Below are 25,071 nucleotides of genomic sequence, written 5' to 3' on the forward strand. Positions count from 1 at the left end.
AGTAACCAGTTTCTTTTAGGTGCATTCCAATCTTACTTTGAGATTGCACGTAGTACACGCAGGACACGAAGGCCACGTAACCCACAAGGCCGTTTGTCTCTTTCTCTGGGATCAGTAGAAAGGTTAGAGGGTCCTAAAGGCAGCGTGGGCACATGTGATTCTTCGCTGGACATATGGTCAAGCTATATTGAGCGTTACTATCAAACTTTAATTGTTGTATTAAAATGTATTCTTTCCAGTATATTTCCTTCCTTGGGAGTAAATGCCAGTGATCTGTTTTTCTCCCAAACGAGTGAATGTTTTAGCATTATGTTTTGGTATACTTAACTGATAATAAGGAGCTCAGACTCTCTTCAGCCTTGATGGGAGCTGTTATTTGCTAGTGTCTGTTATTTGTGTGTGTGTGCGTATGACATTCTATGTAGGTTCTGGACGGTCGGACCAGACACCCCGGCGCCCTTCTCTAACCTGCGAGGCCACCACAGACCTAAATCCAATGAGTGGATGACAACTATCTTTACTAATGGCGATAGGGACCCCTATCTCCTCACATGTGTTAAATTGTTTAGGCTTTCATGTTTCTTAGCCAATGAGAATCATTCAACCTGTAAGCAATGACGTAGCTTAGACCTTGGAAATGGTATAACTGCTGTGATCTTTGTAACTGTAAGTGGGGCGGCCTACGAACTCCTGTGTGAGTCTTGAAGCTGACTTCTGCTGATGAAAATGCAAACTATCTTCAGTAAAACTTTTCTTTAATTTTTTATAATTCTGACTCCGGGTCTTCATTCTTCATATCTGGTTCTGGGTCTTTGACTGTATACCCCTTACAAGTAAAAAGCCCCAAAACAATTATGCTTGTTGTATTCTTCTCCGTGCGACCTTTCAAATGACATATGACACACGAATATCTGAGTTGTATGATGTTTTAGACACATATTATTACATAAATATTACAAAATTATAAATTATGAATTTATTTATCAGCAAATAACTCAACACTACTTAGGAGTTAAACACATCATTGTAAAGTTCAGACTCTAAGCTTTCAAATGACATCTATTTTGTGTTGATCAAGGCAGTAGTTTTGAAAAATATGATTATTAATTTTTTCGTAGCTAGGCGGCGCCTGTACGGGGTGCTACACTCCGGTTTGGATAGACTACTCAGCACTCGTTAAGAGTTGCATAAAAAAGCTGAGTTTCTAAGCTTTAAAATTATAGTTATTTGGGGGGTACACTTTGGGTTTAAAGCAGTGGTTCTCAACCTTTTTTGGGCCAGCGCCCCCTATCCAATATCCAGGTCCCCGACCGCCCCCCACCCCCAAACTAATGAGCGAGCAGGAACGAGTAACAGATGAAATAAGTACAAAATTGTCATTTATTAATACAATCGAACTATACTCCACAGCGATTAATCCAAAAAACAAGCTATAAACTGCATTGAATAGCAATAGCAGTGTTTCTCACAGGATTTTTGGTAAATCTGTGGTGGGTGAACCTCGGGCCTTCTAGGGGGGTTCGGGGGGCAAGCCCCCCGTAAGAAAAATGTGTGCATTTTAATGTTAAATGCATCAATCTGGTGCACTTTGAGAGTTCAAAATTAAAAGCTCCAACCCATATTCAGTGTGCAAATTAAACAAAGAAAAATTCAAACCTCTTTTAGTTGTGTTTGTCTACATTACACTACTACATAATAATAGTTATATTATATTAATCCCATGACATAAATAGCCATATATTATAAAACAAATGCACTGAAAAATAAAGGACAGTCATTAAAGCGGTAATGTTTGCACGTAGGTTTTATTAGCATTTAGGAGAGTATTGCAAGAAGCTGCTTACATTAACCTTACTTAAAAATAAATATACAATCATGATTTTTCATGAAAAATTATGTTAAAATTGTAGGCCTAAAATACCTTGGTATCAGGTATAATTAATACAATTACAATTAATTTGGTTTGTCGTGATTAATTTGTTTTCATAATCAGTAAAAAGAAAAATCTTCTAACAAGAATAAACACACAAACAATTCAATTATTATTGTATTATTAATTGTTTTTATATCTTGAAACTAACGTTACCCAAGCAGCGTTTCGCTCTCAGATGTGATGGCGGAATGAATAGCCTACATTACCAAAATGTGATTGCAGAATATATTTAAATATTAATATAATATAAAAATTATCCATCAAATTGTCATTTTCAAATTGAGTTTACGATAATGCCTGACCAGTAAATTACTTGGTGAACAAAGAAAACATTTTGGCATTAGGCATTGGAATTAGTTAATGCCTAAAAAATTTAAAGTTTTACCTTATAAATAGAATTTAGTTTAATTTTGAAATTCGTCGCCGGAGTAAATGGGAACATGATTTATTGAAAATATTTGAAAAAATAGAAGTGTTTCAATACTTAAGTCAATACTTTTTAATGGCATGTCAACTTTCCATTCCTCCGCTGCGTGACTCTAGCCAGCGCTGGATTGTTGTCAGCGCGAAACACATGTTTGAGCGCGTGAATGCAGATTCTAGCCAGCGCTGGATTCTAGTCAGAGCGCTGGTCTATAACTGGAAAAATAATATAGTCGTTGCAAAAGTAACGATACATAGCTTAGGCTACATGTACATTAAACTGGAAGAAGAATCACAACAAGCGTGTCGGTGAGAACACTCATTTAAACAGCATTCACACCCGAACTTGACTGCACATTATATTTTTGACATTATTGATACTGCTTTCAATCGTAATGCAATAGAAATGAACACAAAAAACCTGCTAGTATACTGACGGTGGACTTGCGGTCAGGAGTAGGCTAGAACGGCCGCGGACGAATGATTTTCTTTTTTTTATTTGAGCGCTGCTGACGTTTTCTTTCACGCGCACCATAGACGTGCGCGCACACACAATATGACATCACAATCTACGCATATGTTTTACAACATAATTTAACATATATGGTCCTAACACTTTTTTAATAGCCCACTTAAAGTGTTTATTACAAATAAATTACTAAATGCTTAAAATGAATCACAGTAAATGAACACAAATTTCCGTTACTCGTGAACGCCCCCCATTAACACCTGAACGCCCCCCTTTCAAGACTCTTGCGTCTAACGCCCCCCGTTGTTCTCTGAACGCCCCCTGGGGGGCGGTACCGCCCCCGTTGAGAACCACTAGTTTAAAGGGTTGACATCCAAAAAACTGCACTCCTCACCTTTTAAGTAAAAACAAATGAGACAATTATTTTAATAATTATTTTTTTTGTTTAAATCCATAACTCTTTCATGACTTTTTGCAAGATTGCATGCAGCTTATTTTTATCACATGGATTGTTTTTTAAGGTTTTGTCACTACTGCCTTTGTCATTTCAGAGGGCTGAACAGCCTTCAGCGTGAATAGCTTGGGTTTCACTAATGAAATCTATTCAGACAAAGCACGTCAGCACAGACAGAAAGGATTCACTGATTTCAAATACATATGAACACATTCACAGTGCTTTGAAATGAATGGGTCATTACCAGTTCAAGGGCATCAATAAAATCTTTTCCAAGAGAAAACATCAAGGGAAATCATTCCTTTCAGCATTTAACAGACTCTGACCTGCTTTTCTGAGGATGCAGTGTCGCTATTTGATTATTACACTCTAATACTAGATTTAAAGTGCCTTTGTGCCACAAAGAGCATTAATGGCTGCCATTAAAAATCACATTCCCAGACAGAAACATAGTAGATGTGCTGTAAATGGTGAGGGATGAAATGAATGAAGGACAAAGTATCAGAAGCACAGAAAAATATCAGGGTTATTGGCTACTTCAGTTAAGGCAGTGCATGTGCAGCATTCGCTTTGAGTTCGGCAGATTTGTCCAGGAGCTTCTTTTTAAAAGAGTACAAGCATCTGGAAATGAGAACTAAAAGTCCTGCGAAATTCACACCTCATGTTGTCATTCCCATCAGCCACTACCTTACCAATGCTGAAGATTTACAGTCTCAGACAACAAGTTCATGGACCAACTGTCACATAGAGTCCTGCAGGAATGACATATTTGTGTAGGCCAAAACCTGGAAACAAGCACTTCTGGTCCATCAAGTCAATGGGTTTTTTGAATGGGTTTTTGGTTAAATGCCTAAAATAAGCTCTGTAGTGAACACAAGTTCAATATATTTATATGTTTTATTGTATGACATAAAATACATCAGTAATACCAGGCTGTTTCTATAAACATGTTTCTCATGTCTGTGTGGCAAGTACTGTATATGCTGAGCTTTAGTTCACAGAGACGGCAAGAAAGCACATCCTGCTTGTTTTCTTTATTTTTCAAAAGCACAATTTTTTTTTTTTTGTGAATTAAAAGTAGACCCTTTACAGCTCCAAATGATGTCTTACCGAAAATTACACCGTATTTTAAGTTCTTTCCAATGCTATCAGGAAAAAAAAAGCGTTGGCGTGCTCGCCAACCGCAGAGCGTTAAATATGATCAACCGAATAGGTCAAATCATCTACTCACTAGTCACTTTCACAACCTGATAGTGTTTATTAAATCATAATCACAATTATTTTGGTCAATACTGAAATCACGATTATTTAACACGATAATTGGTGGGCTATATGATCAAAGTCTTATTTCATGATATGAGTCATTTTAGATATATGAGTGAAATTTCACAATGATCAATACTAGAGCAAAAAAAATACTACTAGTTTGACTAATATAGCTAAGTACAAGATCCTCAAAACAGTTACATTAGACAAATAAACAGTCAGCAATACAATAAGAACTAAGAAACTAATTACAAACAAAACCGACAAATAAATACAACAAAAATACAAATGAAATAAACAGTGTTTTAGGTTTTTCAGGAAGATGTACTAGCAGTGGTATTCAGATAAGTGCTAGCCTACAACAGAAATTGAATAAAGTAGTCAAATGTAAAATAACTGCATACATTAAATATAGACGAATCCTTATAAAAACTACAAAAGTTATTTATTCAAGAGCAGTGAGTGATTTTGTCTTTGTCTTTTGTTGTTTGATTAACAGTAATGACAGACTGAAGCCGTAACATTGGGTTGCAGTCACTGGATCCAATATACTCTGTTACACACAAATGTGTTTTCTTTCTCAACTGTTTACATTCACGTAAGACATAACCGACTGCGTTTACGAGGATACTCACCAAAACGGCATTTCGACATGTTTGTGTGTAGGCTATTTTACCGTTTATGCACGTATCTGAAGTCCATAATACACTGTGCTTATACTTTGCATCTTGGAGCGAGCACACAGAAAGCCGTCTGGGGAATAGTGTCTCTTTTTGCGGTTAAATGCATTTTTAATAACACTGTTTAATATCACAATAGCAGTTTAACAACTTAACATGCTGATTTGGATATTAAATTGTATCTTTATCAGGGGCACAATAATCATTTTACCTCGGTTATCTTGTTTTCATAATCGTTGGAAGCCAAAATCGAATTGATTTCTGTGGAATAACACAGCCCTAGTTCTTACTAATGTTGTCTATATGTTCTTTAAATCAGAGATTACTGGTCTATTATCTGAATGATTTATATGTATCGACACAACAGTGTTTTATTAGTGATATTGCTGATTTCAGGTGTTGCCATACCTAAATCTGCAATCTGCAAGAGCTCTACATGTCAGTGCGACAGTTTATTGTCAGATTAAGGATGAAAGTGGATTTTATGCAGATAGCCTAGAGACTAGGATTAAAACGTTAGGTCCCACTTTATATTAGGTGTCTTTAACTGCAATGAACCTATGTCAAAACAAAAAGTTAGGTAAAATGTATTGGTTGTGTTCATGTCGTATTGCAAAACACGGTAACACTTTATGTTAGTGTCCTTGATACATACAATATAAATTACAATAAATGTTGCATGATTACAAACAACTAACCCTAAACTAAACCCTACTATAATTACATGTTGGTAATAATATTACACAGTACTTATTGGTGCAATTACGATGTAAAATTGACAAATAAACCAAAATACCTTCGCTGTTATTGAGGTGGGATACGGGTTAGGGACAGGTTTGGTGGAATGGCTTTAAGGGTTGGTTAAGGTGTAAGTCAATGGTCAACAGTATAATTACAGCTGTAATTACATGCAGGTATTTTTTATTTTATTTTTTAAATATACATACAATGTAAAAATATGGACACAATAAGTGCATTCTATCAAATGATTAATTTAAATGTTAGTATATATGGGCACACTTTATTTTAAGGTGTCATTGTTACAATGTAATTATACATTTAAGTAAAGAGTAATAATAATTAACAACATGTACTTACTATAGGATTAGGGTAGGATTAGGACTTGGTTGAGGGTTAGTTGCATGTAATTATGCATAATTTACTGTTACTACTATGGTAAGTACATGTAACATATCGTCGCTGCCCGATGAAACTCACGTATGTCCAAAACGGTTACTTTTCAGGAAGTGAAAAAAACACGTAATTTCAAAAGCAGTTGAACGTAGCGTTGTCATACTTGGTACGACAACTTTAAATGTAACCATATTCTTGCCAGTCTAATGATATAATCCACATTTGACCAAAATTGAGTTTAAATGGACATACGTGCATATTTTACAGTAACGGTGGTCGATACGCGTTTTTCCGATCATTAATTAGAATGACCCAGTCGCGTTTCATATTGACAGATGAATAGGCTACGCTCAGTTTATTAAATAGCCTACGTCTCAGTTTATTAATACGCTCAGTTTATTATATGTCTCTTGCAAACTATGAAGGGACAATGAATCAATACACTGACATGGCAATGATAGACTGATAGCTACTATGAGGGGGAAGCACAGGCGGAGCACTGCTTGGGCGCAGAGATCAGCTATCAAGCAACACCTGAAATAAAGCTTGCAAATTTGTTGATGAAAACATTTATTAAAATGAAGATACAATTTATACAAAACGAAATTTTCAAGCAAAAATAATATTCGAAGATCGCTGGGTATTATTTGATTATTAGCATGTAAGCAAAGCGGAGCGGTGTGACGCTTATAAGTTAAAAAACTTAAACATACGTTAACGTTTCATATTTATGTTTAAATAATACAATGTTATTTTTTTTATTTCATCTATGTTGATTATATGAAAACGGAACCGCATGAGATGAGTAAGATAGGATCATAAGATGACCAATTAGGCCTATATCGGAAAACATTTGGAATGGGTCAGATTTTGATCTACTAAGTTTTGTTTTGTAGAAAGCCTTTCCTTAAATTTTATTTCGTTTTGTATAAATTGTATCTTCATTTTAATCAATGTTTCATCAACAAATTTGCCTGGATTAATAAATAAGCACTTCATATGAAGTGTGCATTTCTCTCTATAGGCGCGTTCACTACTGCGAAGATGGCGAGTCTGCATCGTCAACTTTATCAACAATTCAAATGTTTCATGCATAATCATTACCTTCGCCGGTTCTTTGTGGCAAGCTTTATTTCAGGTGTTTGCGTGATATCTCTGTGCCCAAGTAGCAGTGCTTCAAAACTTCACGAGACCGGCGAGATGCATCCACAAGGTGGGAGATACGCGGCGTGATTGACAGCTTTGACACCAAATGGATATACGTGAAAATCAGATGACATGATTTCACAACTTTTCATTGGTCATTTAGATAATGTGAAGCATGCTGTATACGGAAATGAACCTGGACATTATATCCGTCAAAAAATCTCAAAATCGGCAAAATGGACATACGCGGTTTTCATCGGACAGCGACGATATGTAACAAGGACACTGTAAAATAAAGTGTTACCGTATATAGTTAAAGACACTTTAAATAAAGTGGGTCCAACATTAGTTTTGTATGTCAATGTGTGTATATGTCTGTTACCGTCAGGCGGGTTGGAAAAGGGGTTGTAAATGATGGTGTCCAGTGTGCAGGGTCCTCTGGATGAGGCAACAGCAGGGAATCCTGGGATCAGGCAGGCGAAAATGAGGAGCTGCTCTTCTGCACAGTTACTCTGCAGAGCCTCTAGCCAGAGCAGGAACAGACGCATGCCGTCACAGCGGATCTGCACACACAGACATACACAGATTCCTCTGGTTACACATCAGCAACAGAGTTCTTCTAATCATTTTGGAGGTCTTCTGATTCATAAAGTGACCTACCTTGAAAGAGTTTCCAGTGTGCAAAAGTTTTTTGAGTATAGACCCTATGAAAGAAACAGACATAATCAGTAACAGACTTGAGCATTGCAATGCAGAAATCTGCAGCCTTATGATGCACAACACCAAAAGCAATACAAAAAGGTTAATATTGACTATGATCATGAAATTTGAAGGCTGACACCCTCTGGTGATGGAGGTCTTAGGCCTCTATCATGGTATGAGTGATTTATATCATGGTAATGGTATATATATCACAATACGAGTAATATTATATCATGGTAATGGTACATGATATCACAATATAGTTCTTTTTGCTGGAAATTCAACACTAAATGTTTTAAATATTACACAACTCAATACTCTAGAGGTTTTACTTTAAAAAACTTAATGGACACAAGACAAAATATTATTTAACAAATGAATTGTCACCAGCGTAGAATCGTTTCAGATAGGGATGCACAATATATCGTATACATTTCTATATGTTCCTATATACACAATCCTTATCTTTAAATCATTCATTTATATTTTTCCATCATTTTAAATTTGATTATGTAGTGTGCAAGGCTTCATGGGATTGTTGTTCTTTCCCTCATTGAAGCTGTTAGGTACACAGTCTTGTACTTTTGTCTTTTTGTCTGATTTTCACATACGTTTTTGCTATAAATCAAAGTTAGTAATGTTGTGAATCCTCAGTTACACACTGGTGGATCAGATGTGGTGCGCAACAACTTCCCTTATAATCAACTAGCCTATGTTTTGATACTTCATAACACACAGAGGATTACGAGTGTAAGAAAATAATAACACATACGTATAAATGAAATCAATAATGATAAACCTAGAAACTGTTGCCTAAATTTTTGCTTGAATTTCCCTCGGGGATCAATAAACACGGTCTGTCTGTCTGTCTCTATGTGAAGGGCTCTAATTGAGGTTATTGACTCCTTTGAGGGTCTTCCTGTACGGAAGACTGAAACCAAGAGACGCATAATTTAATTCAGTAATTTGCATTTCAAATGAAGCCTCTCATTTGCATTTCTCATTTATTAACCTCCTGCTCTCCCTCTCTCTGTAGCTAATTATTTTCTCTGAGAAAGTATTAAACCAGGTTACACCGACTCTCTCCTGAACCTGCTTTAACACCAGAACTCTTACACACCGACTCATAAATAATTATGCACAAAGAAATAGTGATACTGTAAGCAATTTTTCAATTTCAACAGCTAAACCTTTGGCATGAACCACATCAGTGTAACATGGTCTCTCTGAACAGCACTTACCTATACTGTGAAACTGCCATCGACTGTTGATTTTCTCAGGTAGAAGTTGAAGAATTTTCTGACGGGGAAAAGAGCACACAGTGAGTGAACACATTAAACTAATACCAGAAAGCACAAGAGCTCAATTTATGTGATTTTCTTCACCCAATAATAATGAACTGGTAAAATCCAAAAAGCCCATGCCACATTTCTATGATATTCTGTTATGTCTTTAATGTAAGTTTATGGTTTATTGTCCACCGGGCCAAAACACAAAGAATGATCACAGAGAAGAAAAGCAAACTTCTCAATTATCGTTCATGTTATTCCACCCACTATGGTTAAGGAATATACCGTTTACGATAATATAGTAATTGTTTTGTCGATGTGAATGCTGACATTATCAAAAATGTCACTGCAAAAAAACAAAACAAAACCATGCCTCACACTTTCATTGTGTAACACAGTTAAAATGACCACAAAATTGAAGATATTGTGACAAAAATGCCCCTGTATGAGTTTCTTTTTTTTCCTTCTGTTTTTCTAAACAATCTGCAAATGTGATGTATTATGAGTTGTATTGTAGCCATTTTAAACACAATATTGTATTGTTTTTACTCTATGCCAATGATATTTATAAAATAATCAGTTGAATAAATAGCTCAAGGACCCATCTACTGGAAAGTACAGTTACAAAAAAAAAACATATTCAATATTCAAAATATTTTGATAAATCTCAGCGTTACTTATGCAATTGTAATTGTAGTGTAAATACTGCAAATCTAAATGCTTCTTTGGATGCTTTTGTTAATACTGATTTCAATGATTTCACTGATTGGAAACAGCATATAGTGTTATATTATATTAATTGAATGTATTGATTAAAATGTATGACTTTGACATATAATTATTAGAGTATACATAATCTAATAAGGTTAGAAAAAATCCTCTTAAAAGGAATATGAAGAATATGAGTCAGCTGTCCATTAGCCTAAACTATCCAAAAACACTCAAGTTGAAAAAAAAAACTAAATATTGTTTTCCTTTTAGTCACACACTCCTAATTCATAATAATTTGTAATTGGGTATTTGTCTAAAAAATGTCTAAAGAGCTCTTGGTTCACTAAGACCCTTCTGACACCATATCATCAGTGTATTCACAGACAGTTGCATGTGTCCCTGTAGGGTGATACACACAGAGACAAGTGGGTTAAGATTCAGACTAATGGACAATGGTAATCATCAGTGGCAGTGCATTATGGGTAATGCCATTATAAGACACTCAACCAAAAAAACAGCAACATGGGGTCAAGTCTGTCCCCACACACTCCGGTCCACAGCTGATTAAACTCACTCAAAGAGTGGCAGTCGTGACACTCCACAAGAAGAGGACACCATAATGTCACCATAATCTCACGTGTTACGTGACAGCCGTCACTCAAGGTGCAAACAGACCCGTCTCATCGTGTCAATCTCATTTACTCGCTGTGTTGATGTGGAACGTGATGACACATGAGTATGAGAGCATTCAAGCCCCTCAGTATTGATCTTCAGCGTCTATCAGGACAGCTCTGGATTACAGCCTGTCATTGTCATGAGGAAGCAGACAAATAACTGGAGCTGGTATCCAGTGGCGGGATCTGTTTAAGCCTGCGCTCTCGGGGTTCGCAGAGGAACTGAGGTTTCGGCAGCGGGAACGGGAAGCGCTCCCCTGCTGTGCCGCTATGGCGTCTGGGATGGTGGATTTGAGACGGGTGGCGTGGAGCTTGTGAGTTGCTGCCGGTTGCCAGAGTCTGTGCTAATCTGCAGTGTCTCTCCAAGCATAAGGATGAAGCATTACCGCAGGCTTCCCTGCATCTGCGTTAACCACACTCAGTGTGCTTATCACATGATGAGCATGACTGAGAATACACTGGAGCCGAGCGGTATATCCACTCTGATATATATCGGTTCATTTTAAAAACAATATGACGTGTAGCCAAGTGTGGTGTCTCATACTCGGCTTTTGTGCTCTGAGTTTCACCCATCCAAGCGCACACACACAGCAGTGAGTACTGAACACACACACACACACACACACACACTGTAAACACACACCCAGAGAAGATGGTGAAAGAGAGTAGAAGAGAGTTCATTCACTCCTCCACATACATTTACTGCCGTAATGTAGAGAGTTGTCAAAAGTGGCCAAAGGCCAATCAGAGGTGTTTAAGAATCTGTTCAACAGCGCATAAAATGCTAGAGATTGAGAGATTATTGAGTTTTACTGGGGTACCTCAGGGGTCTGTATTAGGGCCCCTACTTTTTAGTTTGTATTTGAGTGATTTACCTGATGTTTGTCCGGATGTGCATATTCAAATGTACGCAGATGACACTGTGATTTATGTACATGGTAAAACAAATTAACAAGTGGCACAAAAATTAGGTGTCGCAATGTCCACAATTTCAGACTGGTTTACTCAGTGTTGTTTAACATTAAATGTTGAGAAAACTGTATGTATTTTAAAATTAAAAGAAAGGAGGAGAGCCTTCCAGATATATTAGTTTGTGGTGATAAATTACAAATTGTGCCAGATTTTAAATATCTTGGAGTTATCTTAGATACGCATTTAACATTTGAAAAGCATATTTAAAAAATAGTCTATGCCGTGACACCTCAACTAAATTTATTTAAGTTGGTATTAGCCACAGCCCACAGTCATAAAAAATATATAAAATGACATGAAGCTGAGTAAATGATGACAATTTTCATTTTTGGATGAACTATCCATTTAAGACCAACTAGTTAACTAGCTGTTCAGACATCCCACAGACTAGATGATTTTGATAATGTTTAGTTTTATATATCCAAAAGGCACAGTAGAAATCAAAGATGGGTCATAATTTCAAGCAAGTCAAAAGTCCATCCATAAAAGGACAAGAAAGTTAATGACGCAGAAATGGCAGTCATAAGACACAAGGACCAGCGAGCAGTGAAAAAACCACAGGAAGGTCAGAGGTCACAGTCTGTAAGCACATGGTTCGTACAGTGATCAAGCTCATCGTTTTATGATAATGTATCGCTCAAGGCACAGCATAAGAGACACTGAACAAACATGCAGCCTATACTGCTGTAACTAAGAAAAGCTCAACAGTATTTTGAAATGTTAAACAAAGATGTGTTGGTGATTATGAACTACTAATAGCCATTTAGTTTGTTATTTTCAATCTCTTTTTTTAATTGATTAAATTCGGTTTCAGGTTTGAAGTCAGCATTAAGTCAATGTCTGTCTTAATATGCCTCTCACATGTCTGTGTGCAACAAGAGATTTATGGAGAGTTTTTAGACATCGTAAGACAGATATACATTTCTTATAGAACATTGCATAACGTATCTGTCCAATGTGTTGCATGCATTTGTGAGAAATTTTTATTGTGAGTTACAAAACAAAAGAAAATATAATGTGCATATTGTAATAAATCTGCATGTCTGACTTTGAAGGTTTTTTCTTTCTTTCTTTTTTAACACTAAAGTATATAGGGCCTATGCATGCGTCATGTTAGTATTTGTAATATTTCTTTAATTCATGCAAATTTAAATAAAACATTTAGGGAACATTAAAAAAAATGACAGACAAGAAAACTAACATTACTGTAATAAATGTACTACACTTTACCAAATTAAAGTCAAACAAAAGAGTCTAACAACTTTGTTTACTGAATTAATATCTGACTCTCTTGACTGAACCTTTATGTGAAAATGAGTAGTTAACGATATATTAAAACACATTTTTTTTCTAAATAGTGGAATACACTGATATGTAAAACATTAAAGCTGCAGTCGGCAAGTCTGGCAGATTGAGTGGACTTAGGCAAAATTTTGCATTTTTACAACTCTCATGCCCCTCCCCCACTATCAACGGATACCCTCCCACCGAGGGTATCCGTTGCACATTTTACACAGTGATATAAAATATAATGTACAAAATTGAATTGATAGAATTTTGGTGAAAATACTGTGGAGTCTCACTTTAGGAAAGAAAGTGTGTCTACAATGCAAAATCAAATCAAATCAACACTAAAAAAAAGTAATTGCCATTTGTTGTGCTACAATAGTACAGGTAACTGACTGATCTGAATCACTTTACTGATTAAGTTATTGTGGATAATGTGCCATGGACAACCTATGAGTAAACAGCATTTTGAAGGACATCTAGATCAACCAGTAAACGAGCATTATCTTGTCTAAAATGAACCACATGCTTCTTGCAGGTTAGATTTTAGGAAACATCACTGCATTACCCAAACAATCCAGAAGAGGGAAGCAACTCAATACAAATCACTCTAATACAGCAAACGTTTCAGTAGTTGCACTACTCCAAAACAGGGACGTCAGAAAGAGAAACTGAGGAATAGAGGAACAGGACGTGGCAGTATTTCTCCATCATTAACTGAACATATTATACTGACTTTACAGGCCACACATATTCATGTGCTTTGTCAACTATATGTCTACATGAAATCAAAAATGACCCTATTTATTGTCTTGCTCTTTCCCGCTCTTATTGAGGACAGTTATTTTGGTTATTGGTTATTCTGTCTTCATAATATGAATCTGCATTTTGCCGTGGTCAACTTCATCCACACCATTTGAAACATTATGAACCTGTTTGTGTCAGGGATGCATCTTATTATTATTGCATCGTATTATTGTATGAAAAACGCTTCATGTGGCTTAATGTACTAAGACAGTGATATTAACAGATCAAACTCAGTAAACATCATACTAATAAAGTTTACCATGTACAGAAAAGCAGATGAGCCCAGAATATGAACGCAATGCTTTTTATCATATTCGCCGGTGACGTTTAATTACAGTAAAGCGTTTTCCTCCCCTTGCAAACCCTTATAGAAAAACCGCTTAACGTAATAATAAGCGTCAAGCGTTTTCTTTATAAGGGTTTTCAAGGGGAGGAAAACGCTTTACTGTAATTAAACGTCACTGACGAATATGATATGATATGATATGATACTTTGATATGAAGTAGTCATTTCAACACACTGAAACAAAAATGAATTTCTTGTTGTATTTGTTGGTTTTGCAGAGTTTAGGTATAATAATGCTAATATTATCTGCTAATACCATAACATTAAATCTGATTGGTTTGCATTGGTGACATCATATGTAAATGGCCTGTGAGACTTGCACTCGGACCATTGTGCGGCCCAGTGGAATAAAAGGTTGGGAACCATGACTTGCTTACTTGCATGTCACTTTGACTCATAGGTATGTGTGTTTAACCGTTCAAGCCCAATCGGGCAGCAAGAAGCACTCGGGTTCAGTTCGGTTCTCACACACTTCATGAGCATTGGCTTCTGACAGCGCTGAGAAACAGTCTCTCTGACAGCACACACACATATACCGAAATGAGTTGTCTTTCACTGATAACTGCGCTTTAACGGTTTAAAATCACTTGTTTTTACACTGCAGTGCTTAAAAACGCATCTAGCTAATTGACTAGCAGCAGCAGTATCCTTTAATCCACTAGTCAAATAGGCTTGCACATCCCTAGTATATTACATGTTTTAGCAGAATTAAAATACACCTGTGTAAAATGATCATAAATGCCATGTCAGATGCAGCTTTTGTGCCGCCTTTACAGCATAAATATGGCTTTTGTTGGTGTTGAAGCCTATAGGCTAGTATTTAAGTATTTGACATAAAAGACAACACAGATACATTTAATAAGGTAATTGTAAAAATGACTCTTACAGTTAGGGCTGGGCGATATGACCAAAATCTCATATCACGATAGAAGTCATCTCATATCCCGATAACGATATATATCACGATATACTGTAAAACATCAAATAATAGCCCGGGCTTTTATTTTCCCAAATCGCCGAACTGCACCGGCTTGTATTTGAGGCAGGCGTCTATGAGACAGGCCTTTAATTTAGTGTAGGCCTAGAGATAACGAAGATTACGTTTTATTTATAAATGTGTTTAACAAATCCGTTAATCTAAGAATTAGCCTAGGCTACTTTATTATGTCTAAAGGGGGTCGCTCACCGGACGAGAAGCGCGCGCGCCGTGTCTATAGCAACTCGAGGTATCGCACACCGGACGCGCGCTGTCAGTTTATGGCCAGCAAATTGTTATGTTTAAGGACATTATGGAATTAAGATCATGTCTGTACTATGTTATGATAGTACTGTACAATTAAATACAATCGTTGCTTAGTCTGCAGTCTGAACACTTTACCTCAGAGCGTCCGTTAACTGAATGAATTGGGAATATCACCTGAAAATCCGATAACAGCATCAATTTGAATTCAACCAGCTGATTTCTGTAAATGAATGTACAACTAAATGTATGTTGCAGCACAGGGTGAAGTCAGTATATACATAACGATAATTGTACATTTAATATAACCATAGCTTTTAGATTATTGGCAGAATAAAAAAAAAACGAAACGATGTGACAGCCATGGGCTGAACAATACATTACTGGTAATATCCATCGAGCCTATGAACTTGTTGCCCGAAACACATCAACAAGAAAGAATGAAGGCTATACCCTGTAAAACGATCTCCTTCTCTCTCCGGCCTCCGCTAACTCTGCTTGCGCTAACAACTCCGCCCAGATGCGCGCAATCTGCACCACAGAACTGGTTTAAACAGACGATCTGACGGGTTTTAGAAGATTAAATACAAACCGAAACTAAAAAACAGACCAGGCCTCTATTTGAGACTGGCGTTTATTTATCCAAACCACCCTAAAATGGTCAATACAACAAATAGAAAGTTAACCAAACCATCTAGCCCCTCGTTTAGGAACGAGCTCCTCGGTTTGTTCTGGCTGGTTCTTCTCCTGCTCGGAAACACCCGGTTCTGTCACCCCTTCATTCATGCTGTTATTCACGTTTCTGCCTGCATCCCCATGTGGCGTGAAAGATTGCAGTCATCCAAATTTTTGCCGTAAACAATGTTTTTTTGCGACACCACGATATAAACGATATGGCATAATATGAAACGATAGGCTTTTTATATCGTCCATCCGATATATATCGTCATATCGCACAGCCCTACTTACAGTGGCAAAAAAATTATAAATAAATGACCGGAAATCAATTTCTAGGGAGCTAATATTGCCCCTTAAATGAAAGGTTAATATCTGACGCTGGTATCCATGAAGTCATGCTTGACCTTTGATTGCTGCTCCATGAATTTATTCACTTACAATCATAACTTACACAATCCTGGGACCAGCCGTGGCAAATATTCCTCTACAGACAGGCTCCAGATCAGCAGATCACTAGACATTTTATCCAAGCAGTAAAAAGACCACATTAAATTAATTGTGCATAACCTAATAAATATCCATAAGTTGGCTGATGTCACAACCATCACAACTGTGTTAATGGTATTAAAATACAAGTCTGTAATATTTGTATGACGTAGTAATAATTTTTCATTTAAAATGAATAAGAGACTGTAAAACTGGATCGGATCTACCAAAAATCACAGGGTTACTTAAGGTAATTTATACAGATGCGCAGAGGAAGTGAGGGATAAGGAATGAGAGAGAGAGAGAGAGACAGAGAGACTGAGTTACAAATCCTTGTTCTCTTATTTATGACCTTTTAGGTCCATTTGCATACTGATGCGTCCTAATGTGCCTAAATGGATGTCACTGATGGCCAATCGGCTGTTCGTGAGAATGGGCACAATTACAAATGGATTCTGATAACATTTGGTACAGAAGTCATCATTTTAACTCGCTCTCATCTTATTAGGGCCGTGCTGAAACAATCATTTAATTATTTATTCTGAGTATTTTTTATATTTTTCTCCTGATACTGCACCAATTGCACCAGTTCATGAGGAAAACTAGCTGGTTCTGCTCATATGTTGTATATCAACATACTATTAAAACTGTTTAAAAATTACTCTTAAAAATTAGAAAACATGTGCACTTTTTCTTAGTCAGAAAAAAAAAGAAAAGAAATCTAATCTAAATTGACCCTATTCACTTTCCAAACTTGCATACCTGGTTAGTTGTGCACACTTTATTAGTGCAAATTATTTAATAGAAGAACAAAAAAGAGGTAACTCTCTTTCAACCTGAACATAACCATATTTAACACTCAAACACACATCTGCCGCTTCTATGAGGCTCCATACTGGATACAAGTAGAGGAACATGTCCATCAGCAAAGTGCCCCGTGTTCACTAGAGACTAAGCCGTCAGCAAAAAAAGTCAAACTGCAGGACAGCACTGACCCAGGGTCAGCCCGGTCAGATGGGATTCAGGAAGGAGGCGCAGGAGATTCAGGGATCAGAGGTCTGCTGATGTTATGGAGACAGAAGGGCCTGGGACCACAGCGTTCAGGACTGGACCAGTGAAACCGGGTCAGGGATTCCCGCAGACGCTGACACAGTCACATTAAACATATTTTGATGAAATTTCAGGCACTATAAAAAAATTTAAATGCTAAGTAAAAGCTTGTTGATTGGTTAACTGAAAGTTACCTTACCATATACAGTAATGGTACAAAACAGTAGTTGGTTTAACATCACAATACATATAATTTCAATGTTAAATTCACTGTAAAAACTAAGAATTATTATATAAAAACAGAAAAACAACATTCCCAGAAGTCCCTGCTTTACACATCACATATGATTAATTGTGTTTCTTCTTATTTTTGTAATGATAATTAGTGTGTTTTGTGTTATACCTATTGATTATTTTCTGATTAGTCGGTTAATCCTCTGGTTAACTTGCCAATAAATAATAAAATGTCAAAAGCAAATCAACAAACGGTACTAAAAATACTCTCACTGTATGCGGTAAAACTACTGAAAAATCACGATCCTGACCTTAATCTCCATACTGAAAATCCAGATGGCCAGACAGTGCTTCATCTTTTATGTATCGTTAAAATATTTGTGTCCGGGACACAGTGAGCCCGGAGACTGTTGCATAGGCACTGTGAGTTTATAAAAGCGTACCTTTTATGTGTAATATGAGTACATACACGGTATTCTCAGGATTGGACCGGGAAATGCTATTTCTTACATTACAACTTAAGTGGATAATCATAACTTCTGCAATTAATCTTATAGGTTTTATTCAAACAGCAGGTTTACAGAGAATGTGGTTGTGTGTTGAGTTCTGAACATAGTTCTGTTAGTTGAGTTAGTTCTGCTATATAATGCCGCTGTCACACTAAATGCTGTATGAACACAACGGTATTTGGTAAAAAAATATGGGACTTCACCTTTGCTTCCATTTTGCATTTGAACGGACAAATTATGTCAAAATCCCTGTCTGAGTATCCTATTGAACAGTAAGTTGTGTCTTAATTAGGGGTGGGAAAAAAAATCGATATTGCAATATATTGTTGTGCTCTCTGTCGCAATAAATAATCGATACACTAACGCCCAATATCGATATTTTATTACAACACAAAATGATTAATTTACCCGTTGTCAGTGTCACTGTCACTACCCAGTATCTACCATTCTGTTTGCGGGGGGCGCTGTTCGAGTAAATAGGGGTAAAGTGGCGCAAACAGCGGCCGGTGAAGAACACAAGTTAACTAACAACAACAGAGAGAAGCGAGAAGAATGGCGGAAAACAATATAAAACGAATCAAAGACCCACCCGCTAGTTTCCACTCTAAAGTGTGGAGACACTTCGGGTTTTACGAGCAGAGAGAGCGCAACGGCCGCGCGCGCGCACTCTCACGTCTTCAAACAACACGAGCGCTGTCTTGCTCTCTCTCCCTCGCGCATATTAATCAAAATCAATTGACACGATAGTAAAAGGTCGGAAGACCGCAGTTTCACGTGGAGCATTTGGAGATTTTTAGAGATTAGAGACTCGCCTAAACTCAATGAACAACATCTCAACACTAAATTATAAAGGCCTGTCTCATATAGACGCCTGTCTCGAATACAAGCCGGTGCAGTTCGACGATTTGGGAAAATAAAAACCCGGGAAGTTTTACGGTATATTAATTCTCAATATGTACACATGCATTGTTAATCTTTCTTTTCAGTCACATATATCGTGATATATCGTTGATGAAATTTCTTCCAATATATTGAATATCGTAGATATCGCGAATCGTGATATTATCATATCGTGGACCACATATCGCCACAGAATTGAATCGTGAGGTACCTGTATCGTCCCACCCCTAGTCTTAATGGAACATAAAGAGTAAAGACAGAAAATGCATGTGATGTGTATCATCAGTCTATTGGATCAGTGCATTAGTCTTAAAGTGACAGCAACCTAATGTTCCTGCTGCCGTCTGTGTCATTAATGTTAATCAAACAACAACAGAAAGAGAGAAAATTACTTTAATAACTTTAATTTTAATGATTAATCTGCATTTATGTTATACAGTGAAGACTATTCATTTGCACTATTGCTTATAGCTTGATTCTTTATTCTAATTTTATTACTGACTCGTGTCTTTGAAATTTATTAGTTAGTAATTTATTATTTATTAGTTAGGCTATAGGTTTAGCTGTTGTATCAAAATTGGAATCGAGAATTGTGAAATTTCACAGGTATCTAAAAGTTAAGTGCCATAACATTATTATTACAGTAAAATATTAAATTGGTCAAAAACAACTAAAACAATAACTATTCAATTTTATTTATTTACTTTTTTAGCCAGTGAAAATTTTGGCAGGGCAAATAAAAAGTTGAATCATTGTCTCAACTGAGCCATTAGAAGAAAGCCTTAGCATTGAGGCCTGAGAGCGCACAAGTCGTGTTGACAAGTGTAATGATACTTTAATGGTGCTTCAACTGTCCCCATTCACTATTATTGTATAGAAGTGAGTAGCATGAACATTATGCTAAATATCTTCTCATATGTTCCATGAAGTCTTTATGCTCATCCTCAACATCTATTCTAGGGATGCTCTGATCGATCGGCTGCAGATCGGTGTCGACCGATAATCACATTCTATGACTGATCGCTCGAGTCACTAAAAGTGGCCGATCTTATGTGTCGAAATGTACTCTGTAAAAAATTATCGTGATTTTAACGGTAAAAAACTATTAATTGGTTAACAGAAAGTTTCCTTACTATATGCGGTAAATAACTGTGATAGATCTAATGTAATTTTACTGTAAAATACAGTTAAATTTACAGTTTTTGAAAGTGAAAAAGAACAACTCATTGTATAATTTACAGTGAAAAACCGTAAATTGACATTCCCACAATTCCCTGCGTGACACTTCACATTTGATGTATTTTTGTTGAGATAACTATGTTTCTTCTTAGTTTTCTTAGTTATTTTCTTAGCAGTTAAGTACATTAGAGTTTTATGTTACATTTAATGTTGTTAAATTAATGTTTATTGCATTTTTAAAATTTCATGTGTTACCATGATGCTGTTTAGTGTTTGTGCGAATGACACTGTGCAGCTTCTTTATATTAGTATTAACTTTCTTGTGGAAGAGCTGCCTGTGATGAGCTTTGATTTATCATGTGACTTTCATCACTGCTGTGATGATTGTTGTTTGTCAGTGTATTACAATGGTACAAAACAGATATTAATACATAAATAGGTTGGTAAATTAACATTATATCAGATAATGAAATACGGTTTATTACTGTAAATTTTAAATTAAGTCTGTAAAACCAATAATGTCTGTACCATATTTTTGACGGTAAAGTTCTGGCAACCACAGCTGCCGGTATTTTACCGTAAAAATGCCATTTTATTTTTTACAGTGTACGTCTTCTTCGCGAGTATCTTCGTAAACACAGTAGTTTGTCTTACCTGAACGTAAACAGTGCATTCGGTGTTAAAGAGAAAGCTGGCTAATAAAGCTGATGCTTTTCATAACAGTCTCTTGTATACGGTAAAACAACGTTCGCTCAAATCCAGCTACGACATGAAATTTCTCTATACTGTACTATAAGTGTTATAGCCATTAAAGAAAACATATCTAGTTTCATATTTATGTTTAAATATGTTTTTTTTTTTTTTTCATCTATGTTGATTAAGAAAAGTTAACAGCATTAGAACGCTTAGCTCCGCTCACATGCTCACATACGATCCACTCAGTCGCTGACGGCACAAGCGAACGCTCCACTCGTGAACCGCTCACACTCATCAAGAATCCTGCCTTACCTACTTAAATAGGAATTAGGAAGAAAGAACACAAATACTCAGCACTTGCTGCACATTTTTGTATCAGACTACTCATCATTTTGTTAATTTCGGAGTTGCAGTGTTTCTATTTGTTTTTGTCCTCAGTCATATATTGGACAATGTTTAATTACACCTTATGGGTTGTAATTAAAGTTAATTTTGACATCAAGTCTTGTAGGCTCTGTAATAAGCCAGAGTGTCATAATATGGTAGTGTTTTGCATAAGCCCAGTTTTTAAAGGCCTGACACTGACATTCAACAGAGAGCTTAATTATTACTTAAAGCTTGAATGATGATCGGGATCGTTATCGGTATAACCCGATCATGATGACAAAAAAAGCCAAGGTAATCTGTATCGGCTGCAAAAATCCTGATCAGAGCATCCCTGTTTCAGTCAGAAATACATCAGATTTTGGAAATAGTTAGTGTGTGTTGATCTGAAGCCAGTCATAAAGGGAAGATCTCAGATTTCAAGAGAGACGTTTGGGACCGTTTTAAGAGGAGATGGGAAGCCATGCAAATGTGTCCATCTCCCTTCTTCCATAAGAGGCTCTTTGTGTGTGTGTGTGTGTATGTGTGTGTGTGTGTGTGTGTGTGTGTGTGTGTGTGTGTGTGTGTGTGTGTGTGTGTGTGTGTGTGTGTGTGTGTGGCACCTGTGATGGGTCTGTGGGCAGCTCACAGCGAGCCCCATTATGTGCCCATCTAGATGCCAAAGGAACTGCCTTAAGCTAATGACTATCAAGGGTGATAACAGTGCTCTCATTCATCATCCAAGTAGTTTCATGAGCAGCCAGCATGAGTGTGTGTTTGAGACAACAGCATGCTCGAGTTCAATTCAGACCGCAGTGGCTGTATTGAGTCTAGAAGAAAGGCGAGAAAGTTGATCTGTTTATTCTGCAATGCATGGCAAAGCCTGATTTCACAGCATATGGAATAACTGCAACAGCGTGTCCTAAACAGGTGAAAGGCGATACGTTTCCAGCATCACGTTATTCGCCCGTCCACACTAAAAACTGAAATGCTGAGTGAATCAGATTCAAAAGATACTTTATTTTTAATATAGATCTATGTGATTTTGACCAATGAGATTTCATTGAAGGTATGTGACCAAAAGTAAAACGCAACAGAAATAAAAACCATCAAAATATCTTGGCTTGCACAGAAACTCTTGGTTAAAGTTGTGGTGGCGCAGAAGATAATCACATTTCTGGAGGACGCCGAGCTGCTGTAGTGCTCTCAACTGCGGTACCCAACGATACCAAGCGGCAGATCATGTGACCTTCACTGCCTGCATTGATAGTTGGCGTAACGCTGTGCATTTGCATAAAGCTGCTCAACTCTGTCAAGCGTTTTTGTGGCCATGTTGCTTGGAATCGCCACTGAAACCATGTTGAAAAATGTCATTGTCACAGTGAATATGCTTGGGCAAGGCTGCTGTGGGTTGGCTACATTCATTTTGTGCATTCATATATTTGTGCAAAAACAAATAACAGGATGTTGAGCTGTGCAGGGTTATTTTAGTATTATTACATTATAGTTTTTTAATTACATTTTATTGTTATATTTTCTTTTTCCACTTTAATTTTAGTTAAAGTTTTAATTTGTCTCTGTGTTATTGTCATTTACATTAGTTTTTTTATATATATACAAATAATATATACTACATAGTTGTTATACATTTTTAGTTTTAGTTAAATGAGAAATGTTGCCTTGGAAACTAGCAGATCGCGATTCATCGAAATTAATCCAAAATAAAAGTTTGTGTTTAGATAATATATGTGTGTGTATGTGTATAATTATTTTGTATATATCAATACACACATATACATGTATCTATTTAAGAAAAATGTGTTATTTATATATTAAATATTTATATTTATATATAATATAAATTATGTATAAATATGTATATATACACAGTATATACATGCAAATATTTCTTAAATATATACATGCATATGTGTGTATTTATATACAAAATAATTATACACAGTTCACACACATATATTATGTAACAAACTTTTATTTTGGATGCGATTAATCGCGATTAACCATTGCCCAGCACTAAAAATAAAATTTTTTTTTTTTTTTTGCCACCGTTTGTTTCAAGTTGCAAAGATGTTTTTTATGGTTTTAGTTCATGATATAACCCTGTGTCATCAGGCACGATCTTCAGCTTACACATTAACAAGACATAAACGTGTGCATGCTATTGAACGTGTGTTCACCACATATCCACACTCAGGAGAACGCAGCCATGATCCACGAGTGCGCTAGATGTCTCGATGGTGCCAGACACAAAGAGAGAGGAGGAGGAGGAGAACAATACCAGCCCCCCACACAGAGCGATCATCTCTCCTCTGCCGACCCATAAAAAAGGGGGTCAGTCAGACACCCACATGGAGGTGTTTGCCGCAATCCCCTCCGGTGCGGTCACAACACAGAACAGCAGCGATGCCAGGACGGGCTGTGCCACGGGATGAGTGAGAGATGAGGGTGTGCTGGTGGAGATGGGCCTGTGTAAGATGGAGGTTGTGAAGCTTTCGTGCTGCATTAACAGCGTGGATCTACTAATGGTTGGTCTCCTGCTGTCGCTGTACGCAGGCGCTCCTCTACACAGCTTGCTAATGCAAACGGGAAAAGCTTGGAAGAAATCTTCAAGCTAATGAGATGTTCAGTTTGAGCACAAAGTCCATTCTTCTCATTGCTGTTAAAAAATAAATAAATAAATAAATAAACAGGGTGTCCTCATAAGTCAGCCATGTTTAGATATTTCAAAGCTCATTTTTATGATCCTGTAAGAGCATTATACTCCACAACAATATAGTTATTGTGGTTATTTCACACAATTAATTTTTATCTAAATACATAATATTCTACTAATAATTCTGTATTTTACTTTATGTTTCGGGTTAGGTTTTTATATACTTGTGTTTCAGGTATAGTTGAAGCATTAGCTCAGGAATCATCGGAATATTTCCATCTAAAATAAGCATGACCTTTGAATTTAAGGGCAGAAAAAGCTACTAGAGCTGCTATTTTAAAAACACCCTAACGTAGGAGGATATATGTTGAATGTATACACAATTTGCTCAGCAAAATAGCGTTTTACACCTATAGACACCCTGCATCAAGCTATCTTTCTATCCTAAATAGTAGCCCATTGGAAATAGGACACCAGTAAGGTCATGCAGTTTTACAGGTTGACATTTTTCAACTGAATATTTGATTTTATTACTGGTCACTCACAATCCCTTCACTATGGAAGAGTTGACGGTTCTGTTCTTTTTTTCTAAGACAAAGTTTTCAGCTTACTTTTAGTTATAGTATTTATTAAACTCACTAAATATTTTTGTTTATTTTTTAACGATTATTTTGTCGCCAAAGATTAAAATTACTAGACTAGATTGTCTAAATCAGGGGTCAGCAACCTGTGGCACGCTGAGGGTTAATCACTGACACATCAACCCGTC

General features: G+C 36.6%; 1 protein-coding gene across 2 annotated transcripts in view; it reads right to left on the minus strand.

Annotated features, from left to right (window-relative positions):
- The window catches only part of ralgapa2 (Ral GTPase activating protein catalytic subunit alpha 2), a 207,635-nt gene that overhangs the window by 138,550 nt on the left and 44,014 nt on the right, over positions 1-25,071 (minus strand). For both annotated transcript variants that reach the window (XM_056255880.1, XM_056255879.1), the window contains exons 4-6: positions 9,449-9,506; positions 8,166-8,209; positions 7,888-8,068 (exon numbers count right to left, since the gene is read on the minus strand). In XM_056255880.1, coding sequence (XP_056111855.1) covers positions 7,888-8,068; positions 8,166-8,209; positions 9,449-9,506 — 283 coding nt within the window. The remainder of the gene's footprint in view (positions 1-7,887; positions 8,069-8,165; positions 8,210-9,448; positions 9,507-25,071) is intronic.

The sequence above is a fragment of the Rhinichthys klamathensis genome, unplaced genomic scaffold (assembly GCF_029890125.1).
Source record: "Rhinichthys klamathensis goyatoka isolate OS25496 unplaced genomic scaffold, OSU_Roscu_1.1 h1tg000123l_1, whole genome shotgun sequence".
In the NCBI taxonomy this organism is placed as follows: Eukaryota; Metazoa; Chordata; class Actinopteri; order Cypriniformes; family Leuciscidae; genus Rhinichthys; species Rhinichthys klamathensis.